Source organism: Spermophilus citellus (assembly GCF_964194105.1).
Source record: "Spermophilus citellus genome assembly, chromosome: 13".
In the NCBI taxonomy this organism is placed as follows: Eukaryota; Metazoa; Chordata; class Mammalia; order Rodentia; family Sciuridae; genus Spermophilus; species Spermophilus citellus.
The window spans coordinates 12,536,745-12,556,884 of record NC_138193.1 but is presented as its reverse complement, the minus strand read 5'-3'; the positions used below and the strand labels follow the sequence as shown (position 1 = coordinate 12,556,884).

The 20,140-nt window shown below is 45.4% G+C and overlaps 1 protein-coding gene across 1 annotated transcript; it reads right to left on the bottom strand.

The window, feature by feature from the left end:
- Positions 1-1,380: 1,380 nt before the first annotated feature.
- On the bottom strand, positions 1,381-10,779 carry PDCL3 (phosducin like 3). Its single transcript, XM_081264151.1, has 6 exons — positions 10,668-10,779; positions 8,536-8,665; positions 6,283-6,373; positions 5,809-5,952; positions 4,460-4,668; positions 1,381-2,335 (listed from the first exon to the last, which is right to left on the bottom strand). Exons 1-6 carry the CDS (start codon positions 10,671-10,673, stop codon positions 2,193-2,195), a joined length of 723 nt encoding a protein of 240 aa, XP_081120277.1. The 5' UTR covers positions 10,674-10,779; the 3' UTR covers positions 1,381-2,192.
- Positions 10,780-20,140: the final 9,361 nt, after the last annotated feature.

The window sequence follows — 20,140 nt, the reverse complement described above, 5'->3', positions numbered from 1 at the left end:
TAAAATTGGGGGTCATTTATAGGACAGTGGAACTTGGGGAAGGAGGCACGGTCTAGATCTTGGGATGGAGGACAGCCTTCTCAACAGCCTCTCCCCTTTTGTTCCCAGTAGTTTCCTGGGGTCCTTTAGAAAGTGGCTCTGCTCATCTGCCACCTGGGGGCAGGAGAGCTTGAAGGACCACCAGGCCTCCCTTTTCTCCTCGCTGAAACGAGGCAGCGGGACCTCTGGTGTTCAGTCTTACCATTTCACTTCTCTCAATCACTTCCTATCCCAAGTTTCTGGAATATTTCTCACCCCTCTTAAAAGGGGCTGGCACCCGCCTAACACCTTTCCCTGGCACCTGAAGACAGCTATGTAGCTTTCTTGCATTCCCTTGGTCACCGTGTTTCTGCTGTGTTTTGGACAAACCAATGCTTTAGTCCATCACCTGTGACATCTTGAATGCCCCAAAGGAAACAGAAGGAAAATAATGGTAAATACCACATTATCTGGAGATGTCCAAGAATGAGCTAACCTATAGATACAGCAGGTCAAATTCAAAATTATAATCCCCATTTTAGGATAAAGATGCTGCTCTTTATCTAAATTAAGTACAGCCACATGATTGACAGCAGCCTGGGTTCCAGATGCTGTGTGAGCACAGAGGGCTTCACTAGCCAAGGTCAAGCGCACCTGAGCTTACTTTGTGCTCAACCTGAAGGTCTTACGGGGCACTAAGGTGAGACTATGGGGCAGTGCTCAGTTAGATGAAAGTGACGTGGTTCTTAGAATTAGCTCTGCCTGGGCTCCACAGTGGACTCCAGCTGCGGCTCCCCACGCTTGTGAACGCCGCCTAACAACAAGCACAGCCCTCTTGTCCTTGGAAGCCAGCACGCGGGCTGTCCCACAAACGGAGCGCCTTTGTTCTTCTTCGACGTCTCCATATACCGTCAGCTCCCAACCAAAAATCTAAGCAGCCAGCTCCTACCAACCCAGAGATGGTGTGGGAGCACCAGAGCTCTCAAGCTCGCGTCAACCCTGCAACTGAGATTTCATGGCCACCTTTCAAGGGACACTGGGCACGTTCTTATCAGCAGCGCTGGTCTCATGAATATAGAAAGATGAGTACCAAGCACTTCTGACAAATAAACTGGGTCACAGCTGCTTGCCATTCTTTGAATCAGAGCAAAAAGTAATTTTACCAACTAATCTGAAAGAACTCTGTGCTCCAATTCTTATTTTTGAGATATGAAATCAGCATTAAGTACTGTAGCATTCAAAACAAATATGAGGGAATATTTCCCCTAATTTTTCTCTTGTCAATATCGATTTGACAGGAAGTGATATAAAGTTCTGGTTCATAAAACATCTTGATGTTTTTTATTGATTGACTGAGACACATTTTATTTATGTGACTGCTTAAATTTTATTTCCAAAAAAGAATTTAATGTGGCCTTTTACAGTAATCAAGATTCCCTATCTCAACAGTCTGAGGTAAACATTATTTTAACTAGGAAAAATAAAAAAAGCCACTTGAAGAAATGACAGTAAATTAAACCTGTCAGTTATTGCTTTGATAAAACAATGTTTTGCAAGAATTATCTATTTCTTCTCAGCAGGACAGAACAAAGATTTTTCTCTAAAGATCATTCATTTGTTGATAACTGTTGCTAGTTTATAAAATATATAATGTAACTATAAAACTTAGTTTGTGGTTTTTCCACCATAACTTATTCACGATTTTTTAAAAAACTCATATCCCTTTTACATAATTACACATCAAAAAATAGAGAACACAGATTTATGGCTTACTTAAAATGCAAGTGGGAGAACAGACATCTCTGCCATGCCAGTACCAAGTCCTGACTTTTTAATAAAGAAAGTGCTATCAATTTTTTTAAAAAGAGTTCCAAGAAATTGAATAGAATTCCCAGCACTGATTATTCTAAAATGTACGAGATAGGAAATATAATCAAAAAAGGCTTAAAACCAAAGGCTCCTTCCTGCTTGCTCCTCTCCTTTCTTCCATCCTCCGAGGGGCCTCCCGGGTCGCCAGCCTCCCCCAGCTCCTGGCTCAGGCCAGCCACCCTCCCGCCCTAGGACCTGGCGCCACAGGCCCAGGCCCAGGCCCAGCTCTTTATTCTTAAAAAAAAAAAAAAAATCAGTTGATTTGTCACATCAAGAAAGTTCAGCAAATTATGTCAGCTGTGGCTTTAGTCTCCCTCAGAGTCACTGTCCCTCCTCATGGGGACCGAGCACCGCACAGAGGACAGCAGCGTGTCTTCAATGGGCTTCCTGGGGTTTTCCTCCAGGTCCGTCTTGACTGCTCCAGACTCGGACAGTTTCCACTCCAGCTCTGCGAAGGAAGAAAAGCTCATGGCGTAAGGCCCCGAGCGCCCGGTCCCCTCACCCAAGCCATTAGGCTTCACTCTGAACAGAAAACACAACCATCAAACTTGGTGACAATTTTAGTGCCATATTTTTAAGGTGCTCAGAAGAAGGGGGGATCAGACATTTAAGGAAAAAAATAATACTTTTCACTGTTTTCGGAGATGGGCTCAAACGAGTTCGGACATAAACTTGAAACTGCCTGAAAACCCAAGAACAAAGGCTAAACCTGTCCTCTAACAACCGGTTTCCAGCTAGGACACTCCCCCAGGGAAGACCAGCGGCCATGTTCAAAGGAAACGAGCTACTCGGTCCGCAGCTGCCAATCTGATCATTCAATCTGATTTTTGTTAATAAGAATGTTTCAGCTCCTTGTCCAGCATCCCATCTACTAAGGTCAGAGGATAAATGTATGACAATACCCGAGGAATGACCCCAAAGTACCAGAAAGGAAAGGTCAGAGACCAACCGGCCCCAGGTCCCGTCCTTCACTCCCATCATCAGTGAGACTCCACCGGGTGAGGCCCTGTGAGCCAAGAGTGAGGGGCTCTGCATCTGAGAAGCCAGGCGGGGTGAAGGGACGGCCCAGGAGCTTCCCAGCCACAGCATGGCCGAGAGGCAGGTCAATACAGAGATTCTTCACAAGTGCACGCTTCCCCCAAACCGCACCACCAATGTTACTGAAGCCATGTTAATTTAGAGCCTGCCCCGAAATAGAGCAGAAGGGTACGGGGCGGAGGAGGGAGGCAGATGCCAGAAAGGCATGGACTTTGAGGTGGAAGATGAGTAGGTTCTGGGGACCCAGCACACAGCCGTGCCGTTCAGAATGATGCACGGCTTACGTGAAATCTGCCACAAGATGGACAGTTGTGAAAATTCAAGAAACTTCTTTGAACAACCTTAAGACTTCTGATTCTGGACTCAGGAATGATTTCTATGTCCACACCTGCACACATCTGTGTATGCGCTCAACACCGCTCACTTACACATAATCATTGTTCCACATTAAGTTCACTTGTCCTCAAATGAGACTCTTCTAGAAACAGACCACAGCGGTGACTGTACAGGCCAGGTGTGGGTGTGCTTCGCCGCCACCAAAACTAACGCTGAAATCCAGTGCCCACGTGGCAGTGCTGGGATGGGGTCCTTAAGGGGCCCGAGGTCCTTCTCTGGAGACTGCACTGGTTCTCACACGAACGGGTTGGTTCTCAAGAGAGCAGGCCAAGTGCCTCCCCCTGCGGCAGCCAGTCTCCTCTCCCTCACTCTCACACATGTGCTCCTTCCCTGTCACTTCTCTGTACTGATATGAAATGGCACAAAGCCGCCACCAGAAGCCAGGCAGATGCTGATGTCAGGCTCGTGACATTCCCAGCCTTCAGAACCATGAGCCAAAATAAATCTCTTTCCTTTATAAAGCACTCAGCCTCAGGTGTCTTATTACAGCAACAGAAAGGGGACTAAGATATACACCTATCTCCCTTCGATAAGATCGAAAACGGACAAAATCAGATATTTATCAGTTTGAAATACTGTATGTCTTTGAATACTGAATAATGTAGCCTACCTTATACATGTGTCTGTGCAATTATTCCTACTCAAATATCACAGTGGCAAAGTATATAAAGTCATGTTTAAATACATATTCCTGTTAATGAGTAAAGTATAACTGGATATATTTTGATAACGCCATGTGCAACAGGTGGATAAGAACAGGAATGCCTTCCAGGATTAAGAGGCAGAATTAAAATTTAAAAGCTACTGAGATATTCAACTGTGAAAATATTTCTATAGAGAAACACACACAACATACAGAAGTTATGAATTAAATAAGAAACATAGGCTGTGGTCTTGAGTTACAACTTAAACCCTCAACTGCAGAGACTGCACTGGTTCTCACACCTGCTGTCACAACGGATCCTGTCCACCCCCTCCACTGTGCATCTTCTTTATAGTTCCAGCTGCCCACACTTCCGTCACCCACAGGTAAGGAGAGCTCCCCGGCCGCCCTCACAAGGCAAGTGGGCAGCCAGGAACTCCCTCCAGCAGAACAGCCTCCCCCCACATGCTCTTGCCTGCCTTTAAGAGCTCTTACCATCTCTCGTCAGGTTCATGCCACCAAACACCAGAGGACCAATGAACTGAGCCTTGATGTCACCTTCCCGGTAAACAAACACGGTGGGCAGGTTCCTATCAGGATAGTTGGGTATGCAGGTGGTTGAAATGGCTTTGACAAATTTGACATCAGGAAACTTCCTGGCAAGTCCACTCAGGTGTTGATTTATCAGAGCACAGAGAGGAATCCTAGAACCCAGAAAGAGAAAACAGAAGCAGCTGTGATTCTGCCTGTGCACAGAACAAAGCACAGCACCCCTCCTCCCCGACAGAGGCCTCCAGTAGCCTTGGGAGCAGCTTGCTGCCAGCCGGATGAGCCCACCTTTGTGTTTGGTTTGCTTTTGGTAATAGAGATTGAACCCAGGGTCACTGTACCACTGAGCTACATCCCCAGCCCTTTTTACTTTTTATTTTGAGACAGAGTCTTGCTAAATTGCTCATGCTGGCCTCAAAATTGCGATCCTCCTTCTGCAGCCTCCCAAGTTGCTGAGATTACAGATATGTGCCACTACATCTGGCTTGAATTCACAGTTTTTAAAAACTTTCTAATAAGTTCAGGGAGGGTGAAGATCTTAAAGTCCAAAGTCCAATTTAATTAGACCGAACAATAATTCAGAAAACTGACTTGAGTGTAAAAGACTGCTATAATGCTATACCATTGCTATATAATTGCTATACCATTCTATAAGGTTGCAAGAACTGAAGATTTAGAATGTTTGAAACAGGTCAGAATGCAATCCTGCTTTAAGAGAATTCCTCAACAAGCACTGAACTCTAGTTTAAGAACAAGACTGGGCAGGCGAGAAACACTGGAGGCTCAGGGCATCTCTAAGTACAGACTACCACTGTCAAGGTCACCCTTGTCATCTTCAAGAGTGATTAGACATGTGGAACTTTGAAATTCGTTCCTCTAGAGGGATGAATAACTTAGGAATCATCTCCCCCCCCCCTTTTTTTTTTATTGGTGGGTATTATAGTTGTACATAATAACAGGATTTGTTGTTATGTACTCACTCACACGTGCACACAATATAACAATATAATTTGGCCAATATCATTCCCTAGTATATCTCCTTTCCCTCCAGGAATCATTTCTAATAAAAAAAATTAAGTCTTCATTCCATGACTTTAACAAAGGCACTTATATTATTAACAAATATTAATTTGAAACCTCAAAAATAAGAATCACGCACCGAGTTTTAGGCAAATCAGCAACAAAAACACAATGTTAGTGAAAAACAAAACACAAAATCTGATATTAAGCCTCCTACAGGTTCAAGACATAAATTCCAACCAACAGCTTGTAGACCACGTGGAAGATGAGCTCACCCTTGTTTGTAAAGGTGCAAGACTACCCACAAGCCCTCACCGGCTTTCGTAACTTCTTGAACATAATCCTTGCCTGAGATCTCCAAAACTTCTCCAAATTTGTTCTTCAGCTGGGTCGCTTTCCACTCCGCCAGTCTTTGTTGCCTACACAATGGAAGAAAAAATAAAGGTCCTAGGAGCGCACACACACACACACACACACACACACACACACACACACACGCACGCACCCAGGAGCACATGCATGCATCCCCGTCTCTCCGGAGGCCTCCCGGGGGTGGTCCAGGCTCACTGATGTGCCTCATGCCAACAGTCTGGGACTGCTTCCTTGGAATGAATGACACTGATATTTAATCATGGTCTTTTCCAAATGTTATCTCAGCTAGAAAATTAATTTTTAGAGGGCACCCACTTTTTCACCATGCAAAACAAACAAACACAAAAAACCCACATGTCCCTCTGGGTGGCACCAACCTGTACATCTCAATGGCTCGCTCATCCTCCTCGCTGAATTCATCTTCATTCTCCTCCAGCTCCTCCAAAGTCATGTCTTCGTATGTTTTCACTGAATTGAGTGACAAAGGCACAAGTGGCAAATTTAAAAGATGAACAGGCAGCGGTTCAGGCGCTCCTCACGTTGCTCCTAATGCCACGCGCACAACGGCACTAGACCCCCAGCCCACAGAGCAAACACAGCGAGGGCCTGTCACTGGCAATGAGAGGTGGGCACCGTGAAGGACAGATCTCGCTAGAATCTGCTGGCTTGCCCGTCTTACCCTCCCTCAGCAATAACGTCTCCCACATTTCTAAAACAAAAGAAGAGTTGCCAGTGCCTGCGGCCACCTGGTCTGACCTTCAAGTCTGTGTGCTGGGGCCAGTGTCCCCAGAGTCGTCAGATCACCCAAGGAGCCGGGCAGACACACTCCCCGAGCACCTTTCCTGGAGTGGAGGGTGCCCCTGCCGTACTCCTTGTCTTTCCTTAAGAGTGGCAGACACTCATCTTTCCTAGTGACCAGCTGCTGTGAAATCCATCTTATTTTTATTGTAATAAACACTCTTATTTCTTGACATCAAAGCAGGCTGTGCCCTTGCCCCTTCTTGACTCTTATCATGGTCACAATGACTTCCATTTCTTGATAAAAAATGGGCCCAAGCTACCACTGCCCTCCTCTGGCTTCCAGGGGCGTCTCTCCTACCACAATCAAGGCCCTCCCACTTTTGTGATTAAAATCCCCAGGCTCAGATCTGGGACGCCTCTCTTCATTGCTTAGGCTCACTCTTAGCAACTACGCCAGCCGTGTGGCTTTAAATATCATGGTGTGCTGACAAACGCCTAAGGCAGGCCTCCAGCCCAGGGGGCTCCACCTGGACAGACAGACCTAGCTGCCTGCATGACAGCTCTACTTGTCTCGTAGGAATCCTGCCAAGCCTTCCTCATCCCAGCTGGCGGGACTCCATGCTCCAGGCTGCTCACTGCCCCCATCTTGTGTGTCCCTCACACCACGTCCACAGATCCGTGGCTCTTCCTTCAACACACACCTCACCTGACCGCTCCTCACCCGCCACCGCCACCTCACTGGTCCCAGACAACAGTTCGTCTCTTGTGAACTTGGCAGTAGTTTTAGCCTTTCTGCTTCCTGTCTTGCTCCCTCTCTTCGGCCACACTCAGTTAGGCAGCAGCAGGGCAGTGCTGTCACCCTGTCCTGACCTTCAACGACCTCCCACCTCACAGCCATAAAAGCCAAGGCCCCTACAGAAGACTCCAGGTCCTCCATGCTTTGGCCCCTGGTGGTCACTCTGAACTCCCTGTCTACTCTTCTCCTCACTGGCCTCCTCCCACATGCCAGGACAGCTTTCCACCTGCTGGGGGATGTCACCTCACCGTTAGGACTTGACTCAGATGTCTCCGTCATCCCCCTCAGATCCACATGAATGCTACCTCCCAGGGAAGCCTCTCTAGAACTGCTCTTATCCCTCCTGGCCCTCTCCTAGCCCCTTTCCCTGTGTGACTTCCCTTATTATTTAGTCTCCCCCTGCCGCTAGAATGCAGGCTCCACAAGGAAGGATAACACTAAATCCCCACTGCCCAGGACAGCAGGTGAGACACTGATGGTTCAATAAGCACTTGCTGGACACCTTCTAATAAATCCTTCTCTGAGTTAGCTCTCGCGTGTCAGCTGGGCACAGAAGTACTAGGCCCTGTGATTGATGTGTCGCACACATTAGCAAGAATCAGAAACAGTTTACCATGCAGATTCCAGGGGCTCACCAGAGACTGACTCAGTAGGGACTGGGCATATGGACCAGCCCTCTAAGGAATTCCAACTAAGAACCCCCCCCCCCGGGGACCCCACATATTGCAAACATTCTAAACAGATTAAGTTGTTTTACTTTGATGTCCTTAACCAAACCACAAAGATCAATAAAGTGTACAACCTCAGGAGAATACAAACACTAAACTCTTTGAAGAAATTCCTATGACATTATTAAATTGAATCATGGACAAGAAAGTCTGTGTTCACGTAACACAGACCAGGACTTGTGGGGCTGCAAGGGTAGCTCTGAAGTTCTCTAACTCTGTGGCCTTGGGACACCTGTGACTCCCCTGAGGGCCAGCACTCCAGCCGTCTCCTGGCTGCTGCTCAGAGGCTCCTTCTACTGCAGTGGCTGGAGGCTCCGGGACCTGTTCCCAAACCCAGCAGACACAGAACAAGAAGGCCAGCTCACCCACTGATTGCTGGAGGATTCGCTGCGCTTCCTCCTCCGCCTCTTCCTCCAAGCCTTTCAGGCTTTCCTTCGAGGGCAGGATGCCCTTCTTGCGTAAGATGTCATTCCATTCAGTGTCTGCATTGGGGTCCTGGAAAGGAGGACAAAGAACACCAAGAATAAGAATAAGAAGTGCCCAGTTCAGTGCAGCGGGGCCACACTGGACAGAGAGCCAAAGGGGAACAGTGGTAGGACGGGAGGAATTCAAGCCACATTACTCTGGGACCTATTTCTGAAAAAAGTGTCAAAGACTCACAGATCCTGTTCAATTTTTTTCTGCCCGTTCCTCCTCCTTATCCTCGGTCTAGGAATAAAATTCAGGCTATGACGTGCAGATCAGCATCCGTATTAAAACCCAGGCTCTGACCTGGCTGCTGTTCAGTATTTTTATTAATGACCTGGAATAACTCATTCCACAGATACTTAAGTGCCCACTCAACATGAATTCCTGGGTTACGCATCAAGAAAGCCTGGTGAACACAAGAGTCAAGAGGGTAAGAGAGAGGATGCACAGATACATACACAAACCGCATATTCAAAAAAAACTGTGGCTACCTGTGAGGACGAACAGGCTGCTGTTCTAGAAAGGGATAGGAGACCCACTAGAAAAACGGACATACACCAGTCACCTGAGGGTGATCAGAACCAAGCAGGGGAGAGGTGGGCTTAAGAAATAACTTTCCAGACAGAGGGACCAACACATATAAAGGCCCAAAAGCAAAGAGATATGACATTCGAGCGCCTCAAAGCCTTAAGTGGCTGCATCTGGGAAGAAGGAGGCCTCAGTTAGACTGACAGAATTGTCTACAGGCCCAGCCTGAGAGGAGCTGAGACCTTGGGGTATCCCTAACAGTCAACTTTCACCCACCACTAAGCGCTGGGCAATCTTCCAGGTCTTTACCTATGTCTACTCACTTGACCCTTGACCATCAGAAGCCTGACTGTCCAGAAAGGCACTACCATTCTGGGCAGTCAGGCAAACTGACCAGGACTGAATGCCAGGTGGGCACTCAGAGGCAGAACCCAAGTGCCCAGGCTCAGGTTTGCATGGTCTGGCAGGAACAAGGACAATGAGCTCAAACTTGGTTTGGAATATGAACTGAAGAAGTGCCCTGGACACCAGGGAGACCAGACCCCGGCCCCCCTGCATGTCATCAAGGGAATAATGAATAGAATCTTTCAGTCCTGGTCAGGGAAGGCCCCTGAAGAGGCAGTAACATCTTCAAGCAGGGACCTGAAGCACAGAGGATACCAATGAGGTCAGAGGTGCCCCAGAGCTTTCTCTTCCCCCATTTAAGAGCTTCTGGTTTGTGCCACTTGCTATATTTGTAAATATCCCCTCCGAGCCCTCAGTGACCCTCTCCCCCCAAAAAATGTCATTTCAATGAAGTTTTCTTCACTTCCTTCAGGGTTTTTGTCAAATTCTGGCTACCAAATAAAACCAAAAACGATTCTTATTTAACTCCTTTTCAGAAATTAGCATTGAGGCCGGGCAAGGTGGCGCATGCCTGCAATCACAGGGGCTGGGGAGGCTGAGGCAGGAGGGTCGCCAGCCTCAGCAACTTCCGTGAGGCCCTAAGCAACTTGGCGAGACCTTGCCTCAGACGGGAAAAACAAACTAACACTGAGCGGAGAAACTGCGGCTGAGACCTGGAACCCAGGGAGCCCGACGGGAGACACCCCACCTGCACGGCGCGAGGTGCTGGGGGACGTGGTTTGCACCGTGGGCACCCCTCCCAGCCGGGCCCCACCTCTCCAGCTCGGGCGCTAATGCATGGAGTTTAGTGAACGGGGAGTAACAGATCAACCAAGGCCTGACAAGCGCTTCACAGGCCCGGAGGAGGTCGACCTCAAGCAGGGGATGCCCCCGAACACGGCGCTCCGGGGAGCAGGGCCAGCGGCCGCCGCTGCGGGTAGGCCGGCTGGACCACGCCCGCCCGCCCGCACTGCGCCTGCGCGGGGCCTCGCCACGCGGGGCCTCGGCCGAACCTGCGGCACCCGGCGGTTCTCAGGCCTGGCGCCCGCGGCCCGAGCAAACACAACACAACAAACGAGACCTGTCCTTCAGACCCCGGGGAACCTGCCTCGATTACCTGCATCTTGTCTCCGAACGCTCAGGCCACCCAACCCCGCCGCGCCCTAGCTCTTTTCCGCGCACGCGCGAGGCCCAGCCCCGCCTTTTCTCCCAGTCAGGCTTAGTCCCGCCCCCAGAAACGAACAGGGCGGAGCCAGGCGGAAGCGAGGGGTCTGAGTCTGCGCCACGCCCAGGAACGGGCGCTAGAGCTGTGCGCATGCGCAAAACAGGACGCGCGTAGACCAGGGTCGGGTAGCGGAGCTCACGTGACGCGGAATGGTCCTGGACGCTCCCTTATTAGGAAAGGTCTCCGGCCTTGGAGTCGCTTGGTGGAAGAGATGCTCAGGGGCGAAGCTGCAACCGCGACCCAAGCAGGTGAAGAGGTCTCTGCCCTCCCAAAGAAGAAGTCCGAAAAAGAAACTCTGTCAGTGGTCTGACGATACGATTAAAGACGATGCAGGGTCACCGGGAATTCGTCCAGTGTCCTGTCAGTATCGGATAAGGCGGCTCATTCCTAAGATACGTTTATTGTCCACCGTGTGTCAGGCTCTATTCTAGGATCTGTGGATGCAGCAGTGAGGAAAGCAGTCAAATGAGGGCTGTACAGAGTGGCACAGTGCTTGCCCTTGGGTCCAGTCCTCAGCACCAAAACAAAAAAGAGGTGAAAGTCCTTTCACCAGTTCAGCCTCTGGAGAGACACATGTGCAAAGGCTTTTAGCCGCACGCCACTGAAATCAGCAGTCTGACTGCTAAGAGCAGGTGTTGGTCCCAGCGCTTCTGCCTGTGCACCTCTCCAAATTTGAGTGGAGAAGGGTACTCTTCCTAATGCTAAAGGAAGCGCCCTGGTAATAGACCCACGCACCTGTGGGGCTCCCAACCTCGCCCGCACATTGGAATCACCTTCAAAAACTGCAGCTGTTCTGGGGCTCAATAGCCCGGCAAATTAAATTCCCAGAAGTAGGTCTAGAACTGATATTTTCTTTCTTTCTTTCTTTCTTTCTTTCTTTCTTTCTTTCTTTCTCTTTCTCTCTTTCTTTCTCTCAAGAGAGAATTTTTAATATTTATTTTTCAGTTTTCCGTGCACACAACATCTTTTATTTTATTTTTATGTGGTGCTGGAGCTCGAACCCAACGCCCCGCGCAGGCCAGGCGAGCGCGCTACCGCTTGAGCCACATCCCCAGCCCTAGAAGTGATATTTTCTGTATTTCCCAAGTGATGGTAATGTGCACAAACACTGATGGGGGGATCAAATGATTCCTTGAGAGCAAGGAGTTTTGGTTTAATAATTTGCAAGGGTCCTAAAGATTTACCTAACTCTGACTCAATTACAGGCCTTTTTAAGTATTTGTTTATTAATTTATCTGGCAGCAAAGTGTGAGTGAATTTTCCATGTTATCACCACCTAAATCAACTGGTGCTAGTTTGGGGATAACTCTAAATCTATGCTTTCCTCTCCATCCTGCGCAGAAGTAAAATGGAGAGGTTTGACCTTTCCTCATCACCAGTTAAATCAGTTCTTCTTTGATAGTTTTGGAAGTAATTCTATCAATTCCTTTTTCCTACATATATCAGAACCATTTCCTGTTAATATGATATATTGACTTTTGGTTTTATTATGTTGGCATAAATACTCAGGGAAAAACTTTTCATTTTAACACATATGAGAGACAGATTGCTCAGCTGGTCTTTAATTTTTTTAAAAAAACTACCAAGGTTTGTGTGACAAAATAACAATCTGAACAGGAAGGTGAGGGACAGCTGGCCCTACCAGATATTAAAACCATGTGGTTTGATGCATGAATAGACGATAGTATCAAAGGAGCAACATAGCAAGTTCAGAACAAGTTCAGGAATGGAGTCAAGTTCTTAGAAACATTAGTGTATGCTTCAGACAGTATCTCAGCCTGCTGGAGAAGGAGGGTGAACTTTGAATGAAGGGTGTTGGGACAATTGGATAATAACCATTTGAAAGTAGATAAAATGAATACATACTTCACAATGTGTATCAGAATAAAAGGACTTAAAGTATTAAAGGAAAACATGGCATAATTTTATAACTTAGATGATTATCACTCAAAATTTAGAAGAAACCAAATTGTATTTTTATTATTACTATTATTTGCTCCTGAGGATTGATTGCAGAGTGCTTTACCACTGAGCTACATTCCCAATCCTTTCAATTTTTGGGGACAGGGTTTCACTAAGTAGCTGAGGCTGGTCTCAAACCTGTAATCCCCCTGCCTTAACCTTTCACTGGATTTTGCTTCAGTCTCCTTATCTCTGGAAGTGTCCAAGTAAGGAGGTATGCACCACTGTGCCCAGCTCAAATTTTAAAAATGATCGATTTAATAATTTTTTAACATAAAATAATGTGTATAAGCATGATGCCTCTGAAGTAAAAATACACTTATGTGTTTGTTCATGTTTGTTTAATTTAATTAATTTATTTATTTATTGTTACTAGAGAGTGAACCCAGGGGTGCTTAACCACTGAGCCATATCATGAGCCACTTTTTTTTTTTTTAAAGAGAAGTTTTTCTAAGCTGCCTTAGGGCCTTGCTTAGTTGCTGAGCCTGGTTTTGGAATTGGGATCCTCTTGCCTCAGCCTTCCTAGTCACTGGGATTACAGGCATGCACCACCATGCCCAGTCATATTTGTTTAATTTTGTAAGAATTACAGGAAGAAGGAAACAGTGGGAATTCTTAACTGTTAGGGGGGAATGAGGTGGTGGGGACAGGGATGAGAATGAGAATTCTCTAATCAACTTTTATATAGGAGCAAATATAATTTTGTGTGGCCTGAAGCACTTTTGACTTTGGAGGTCCTCTTTAAGAAAAGAATGCAAAATTAGACATGAAAGTGAATGTTTATTTAGACTGAATAAAAGAAACAATTATAAATTACTAATTTTACCTGGGTGTGGTGGCACACACCTGTAATCCCAATGGCTCAGGAGGCTGAGACAGGAGGATCTTGAGTCCAAAGCCAGCTTCCACAAAAGCAACTCAGTGAGACCCTGTCTCTAAATAAAATACAAAATAGGGCTGGGGACATTGCTCAGTGGTCAAGTGCCCCTGAGTTCAATCTCTGGTACCCCAAATAAATAAATTAATGACCAATTTGTGAAAGTTGACAAATTCCACTAACATCACAAAACCCAGAAAAATATCCTATTTTTTATAAACAGTTTGACATGATCCTGTAGACTAACTCCTGGCTAGTACAAGTCAAGCCCTGTTTCTTCTAGAATTACTCAAATACCTCATCCTGTGGACAGAGCCCATATTACATTATGTTCCCTGGACCTGCAACTTCATGTCCCATCACTGGTAAGGGTTGATGGTGGTACTTCTGCACATCATTCCTGCCCTGGGATGGCATGTCTGGAAGGACACACCTGTAGACCATGTCAATGCATGTCTGTAAATGCCCCCCATCTACTGTTAGTGGCTTTCTTGTTCCTTGTAGACCATTTTGTTATTTGACCTTATTTCCACTAATGAATGTTTTTGGTTTTTCTCCTGCAGAACGTTGGGAAGGCTTTCACTGGATTTTGCTTCAGTCTCCTTATCTCTGGAAGTGTCTGAAATAAGGTCAGTTTTTCTTGATAGCTTTGAATATATTTTCTCACAGTGGAGATGGAAGACTTGGGGTGGGCACATGACTGTAATTCCTTCCTACAAATATCTGCTTATTTCCCTCTCCCTTCTGGGGTGTGTTTATGACTCCTTATAAATGATGAATGGAGAAAACCAATTCTGAAGTTATATATTATGTATGGATTTCTTTTTTTGGTACCAGGAATTGAACCCAGGGTACTTAACTACTGAGCCACATCCCCAGCCAGCTATTTTTTTTTTTTTTTTGAGAAGTGTCTGGCTAAGTCAGTTAAGTCTTCACTAAGTTGCTGAGGCTGGCCTCAAACTTGCAATTCTCCTGCCTCAGCTTCCCAAGCCCAGTGTACAGATTTCTTAACAGGCCAGTAAAAAACTCCCCAAACTCCCCATATATCTCAAAGCCTCTGTACAAATATGATTCAGACACACTTCACCAGGACTGTCCTGTGATGTGTACCCATATAGGAGGTTGTCACTTCTTAGAAAATTGTACCAGCAATTTTCTAAGCAGTAGCCTGGTATTGATGGCTCTTGCTCAAGTTTCTGCTGCAATTGGCATTGAAGTTTGGCTGCTGCAAGTCTTGCCATACAGGGTCCTGAGTACAGAAAGGATACCATCCATTAGCTCACAGTTTGTTTGCCTCCTAGGGAAAGGGACAAGTAGATTCATATAACAAGCTGACCTCAAAATGTCCTTTCTTTCTAAGACAAAAGTCCTGTCTGTAACATACAACTGAGTGTCTGTGGTTAAAAGAACTATTAAGAGTATGCTCTTTAAATTAAACGAGCTCTCATTAAACGTGGGATTCCATAGCTGCTGCCAAGTAAAGAGGAATTCCCTATTCAGAACGTGCTTCATGGTGGCTCCCTAGGTAACCATCTCCCCGAGATCCCTGTGAGTGGCTTCACAGTAGATGAAAGACTGCCCACCTCTCTCTTCCCTTTCCTGTCGTCTCCCCTTCCTGGTTTACTTGACATGAAAAGCGTGCTAGTGTATCCTGTTGAGGACTGCATCTGTGTGATACTGTAACACAGAGCAAGATTCTGTGTCTCACAAATTGGAAAAACAGAATCCACAGATACAAGCCTTAGAGCAAAGTACAGGATTTATTAGAGTAACAGAAAGGAATCAGAGCTCCCGAAGGAGAGGGGTCCCGAGTGATGGGGTCTGCTGTCTAGAGGTTTTTATGGGCTTGATCTGTCCCTATAAGTGATTGGCGGGATGGCATAGAAATATAGGATTCAGAAAGGGGACCTATCATCTCTATTTTGTCTTCTACAGCAAATTTTTTCTAGAGCAAAGTGACTTCTAAGCCTTTATTTGCATTGGGTGGGAGTGAGGTCTGTTGGCACAAGAAGTACCTTATGTCTAGGGGCTGTTAAGGAACTGTCCTTGTGGATAGGAATAGCTGGGGTCAAGAAGCTTGATTTCCCAATGTCCTCTTCCTTCTTTCCTTCTCTGAGTCCCTGTGCCTGGCTCCCTGTGAATGAACTGTCACGTCTATCCATTTTGAGATCCTCTGGAAGTTAAGACATTAAGAGTTGACTGCAACCAGTCACAATGGCACATGCCTGTAATCCCAGCAGCTTGGGAGGCTAAGTAGTTCAAAGCAGTTCAAAGCCAGCCTCAGCAACTTAGTGAGGCCTCAGCAATCCAGTGAGACCTGTCTCCAAATAAAATACAAAAAAGGACTGGGGATGTAGCTCAGTGGGTCATCACCCCTGGGTTCAATCCCTGGTACCCAAAAACAAGGTGACCGCAGGGAGTGACTAGATGCTGAGATGATGTCTACATGAAAACATTTGGAAATTTGGGGACCTTTAAGACTACTGAAGCCAGTGAGGCAAACATGTAAAAGAACATCTAGGAAAAAGCTTTGGTAAATCCTGATCAAACTATTTTCTCTAAAGACTAACAATAATTTTTTTTTTTTTAGAAAAAAGTGAAAAGATGGCACAGCTTCTGCTTGTATGGGCAGCTTACTATTTAAACTTTTCTAGGTTTCATAATAAGTTGTTCAAGCCGGGCATGGTGGTGCGCACCTATAATCCCAGTGGCTAGGGAGGCTGAGGCAGAAGGATTGCAAGTGTGAGGCCAGTCTCAGCAATTTAGGGAAGCCCTACACAACTTAGTGCGCCCGTCTCTAAATAAAAAATAGAAAGGGCTGGGGATGTGGCTCACCTCTGGGCTCAATCCCTGGAAGAAGTAGTAGATGAAGAAGAAAAAGGAGGAGAAAGTGGGGAGTTGGAGGGGAGAGGGAGAGAAAAGAGAGAAGTTGTTCAGAATATTGATGTATTGGTGGTCTGTGGGATACCTTTGATTCCCTTGGAATTCCAGGATGATCTTTAAAAATGATCACAAAGACTACCATAAGCATCTCCCATGTCATTAACAAATGTCAAATGGAAAAAAAGTAAGTATAACTAGGGAGTGCAGTAGGTTCTTCATCAACCAATGATGGCTTGAAAATATCCAGGAAAACAAGTCCTGTCTATGCTGAACATGTGCCAGCATTTGGGGCCATTACGCCTTAAACAATACAGCGTAGCAACTATGTACGTGGTACTTACATTGTATTAGGTGCCATAACTTCTCTGAGATGACTTCAGGTACACAGGAGGACATGCCAAGGTCATATGCAAATACGAGATCATCTGATATTTGTGGTTGTGGTGTCCACAGGGAGTCTTGGAACCAATTCCCTTCGGATACTGAGGGACCACTGTGTGGTAGGAGGACAACACCTGAAATGGTCTCCTCATAAAATTGAAATCAAGGCACCTTCCAGAGGTTAGCTGCACTGCGTCAGATTCTCGGTGGACGGACGTTGACTTCTCTTGCCCACTCTGTGTTTTCAGAGCTTTGCTGTGGGCCGCAAGGAAACTAGTGAGCTAATCATGCCCATTCCCTTCCTGGCTCCCTGTGATGTCCTGACCCCAGGGTGCAAGGGGTAGGACTGAAGCATCAGACCCGGGGACCAGCACAGGGAGGGACCTGCATCCTTCCTCACACCCAGCAATGCCTCCCCACAGCATGAGCCCAGTCGCCCCTCTAGTAAGCAAATCCCAGGTTCCAGTGACAAGGCAGCCTCCCTCATTCCCTGGCCCCGGGAGTGAGGGACTGCACTTACTAGTCTCTGAATCCCCTGCCTTGTCTTTTGTGACTCCTTCCGTTCTTGGGACAGTTCATAGCTAGGCATGTTTTGTATAGGATCCCATCCATTTGAAAAGAGCCCTAGTGTAGTTCCCTTCCCCCTGACTCAGGTTCTGAATAACGGTGAAATCAGGGCCATTTATTTTCTCTATTTTTTACATTTTCCTTACTATGCCTGCATTTCTTTATTTTTAAACAACAGTTTTATTGCAGCAGAATTCACATGCCATAAAATACCCTGTTAAAAAGTGTATACTCAGTGAATTTTAGTATATCGCAAGGCTGTGTGGTCATGGCCACTAGCTCATTTCAGAACATTTCATCACCACAAAAAAAGAAACTGTGCACTTCAGCAGTCCCTCCCCATTGCTCCTCTCTCCCAGACCCTGGCCACCACTAATCTGCTTCCTATCTCTGAGGAGTTACCCATTCTGGACACTTGATACCTGTGTGGCTGTTTGTATCTGACTTCTTTGCTTTAGCAAACGGTTTCAATTTTCATCCATATTGTAGCATTTATCGGTATTGTTTTTTTATGACCAAATAACATCCATTGTAAGGGTATGCCACATTCTGTTTATCTACTCATCGCTAGGTGGACATTTGAGTTGCTTAGAATTTTGGTTGTTATGATTTATGCTGCTATGAACATTCACATTAATTTTATGTGAGTCCAGTGCAGTGGTGCACACTTGTAATCCCAGCAGCTCAGGAAGCTGAGGCAGGAGGATCACAAGTTCAAAGCCATCCTCAGCAACTTAGCAAGGCTCTAAGAAACTTAGTGAGACTCTGTCTCAAAATAAAAACTAAAAAGGGCTGGGGATGTGGCTCAGTGATTGAGAGACCCTGAGTTCAATGTCTCATACCAAAAAAAAAAAAAATGTTTTGTGAACACGTTTTCACTTCTCTTGGGAGTTTCTAGGTTAAATGGTATTCCCAAGTTTTTGAGGAACTTCATTTTCCAAACCTTTTGTACCATTTTACATTCTGTTTTAGTCAGCTTTTTCACTGCTGTGACTCAAGGACCTGACCATTACAATTATAGAGGAGGAATAGTTGATTTGTGGGGGTGCACAGTTTCAGAGATCTTCGTCCATAAGTGGCGGCCTCCATTCCTTGGAGCTCAAGGCAGGGCAAGACCACATGGTGGAAGAATGTGGCAGAGGGAAGCAGCTCACTTGATGATCAGGAACTAGAAAGAGAAGTGGCCCCCCCATGAGCCACTTCCTCCAGCCACACCCACCTGCCTCAGTTATCACCCAGTTCATCCTATCAGGGATAAATGCTCTGATTAGGTGAAGGCTGAAACCCAGTCATTGCTCCTCCAAACCTTCTTGCATTGTCTCACACGTGAGCTTTTGGGGGACACCTCACATCCAAACCATAACACACTCAAAATAAAAAATATACAGAATGTACAGAATGTTCCCATTTCCCAGCAGTGTACAAAGATTCCTGTTTCTCTACATCCTTGCCATTGGTTGTCATTGCTCGTGCCTTTGGCTAAAGCCACCCTAGTGCGTATAATACAATACTACATTGTAGTGTTGACTTGAATTTCCTCATTGAGTGATGATCCTGGATTACTTTACTGTGCTTATTGGCTATATGTATATCTTAGAATAAGGTTTATTGTAACCCTTTGCTTATATAAAAATTGGGTTGTCTTTTTTATTACTGAATTGTAAGAGTTCTCAATAGATATACCAGTCGCATGTTAGGGACATGATTTGCAGAAACATCCTGCATTCTGTAATTTGTCCTTTTGTTTTCTTGCTAATGTCCTTCAAAGCAGGAAATTTTAAATCTTAGTGGCATTCAGGTTAGGGCTATTAGAAGCGCAGTTGATGTCTAATATTTTTTTATTGTGCTTCAGGTTTTATATCTAAAAAATGACTTGGCTATTCTGAGGTCATGAACATTTACACCTATATTTTCTTCTAAGAGTTTTATAGCTTTAGCTCTTACATTTTTTAGATCTATAATCAATTTTACCTTTAGTTATTACACTTATAAAGTCTATGATCCATTTAAGCTGATTTTGTCCATTGTATGAGAGGAGTCCAACATCATGCTTTTTCGTGTGACTTTCCAGTTGTCCCAGCACCATTTGTTGAAAAGATTATTCTTTCCCCATTAATTATTTTGCCACCCTTGTCAAAAAAATCAACTGACCATTAATGTGAGGGTTTATTTCAGGATTCTTAATTGTTACATATCCGTTCTTACCCAAGTACTACACTATCTTGACAGATGATCTGAATAAGCTTATAGGTGTTAGAAATTTAAATCAGTAACTAATAACATTCTCAAACAGAAAGAACCTGACACAGGTGAATTCACTGTCTCAAACATCTACCAAACATTTAAGGGAGAAATTTTAACAAGTCTGTACCATTTCTTCCAGAAAATAGAAGCAGAAAGAGTATTTCCTAAGTCATTCTATGAAGCTGTCATTAATCAACTATCAAAACCAACATACACATTACAGGAAATGAAAAATAGAGTTCAGTATCTCTTGTGAACATAGATGCAAAAATCCTTAACAAAATAGTGGCAAATTGAAACCAACTATATAAATGATTATATATAAAATTATACAGGATTACCAAGTAAGATTTATTCTGGGTATGCAAGGCTGGACTAACATTTAAAAATCAACCAATTTAATTCATCACATAAACAGGTTAAGGAAGAAAAATTACATGCTTTTATTAAT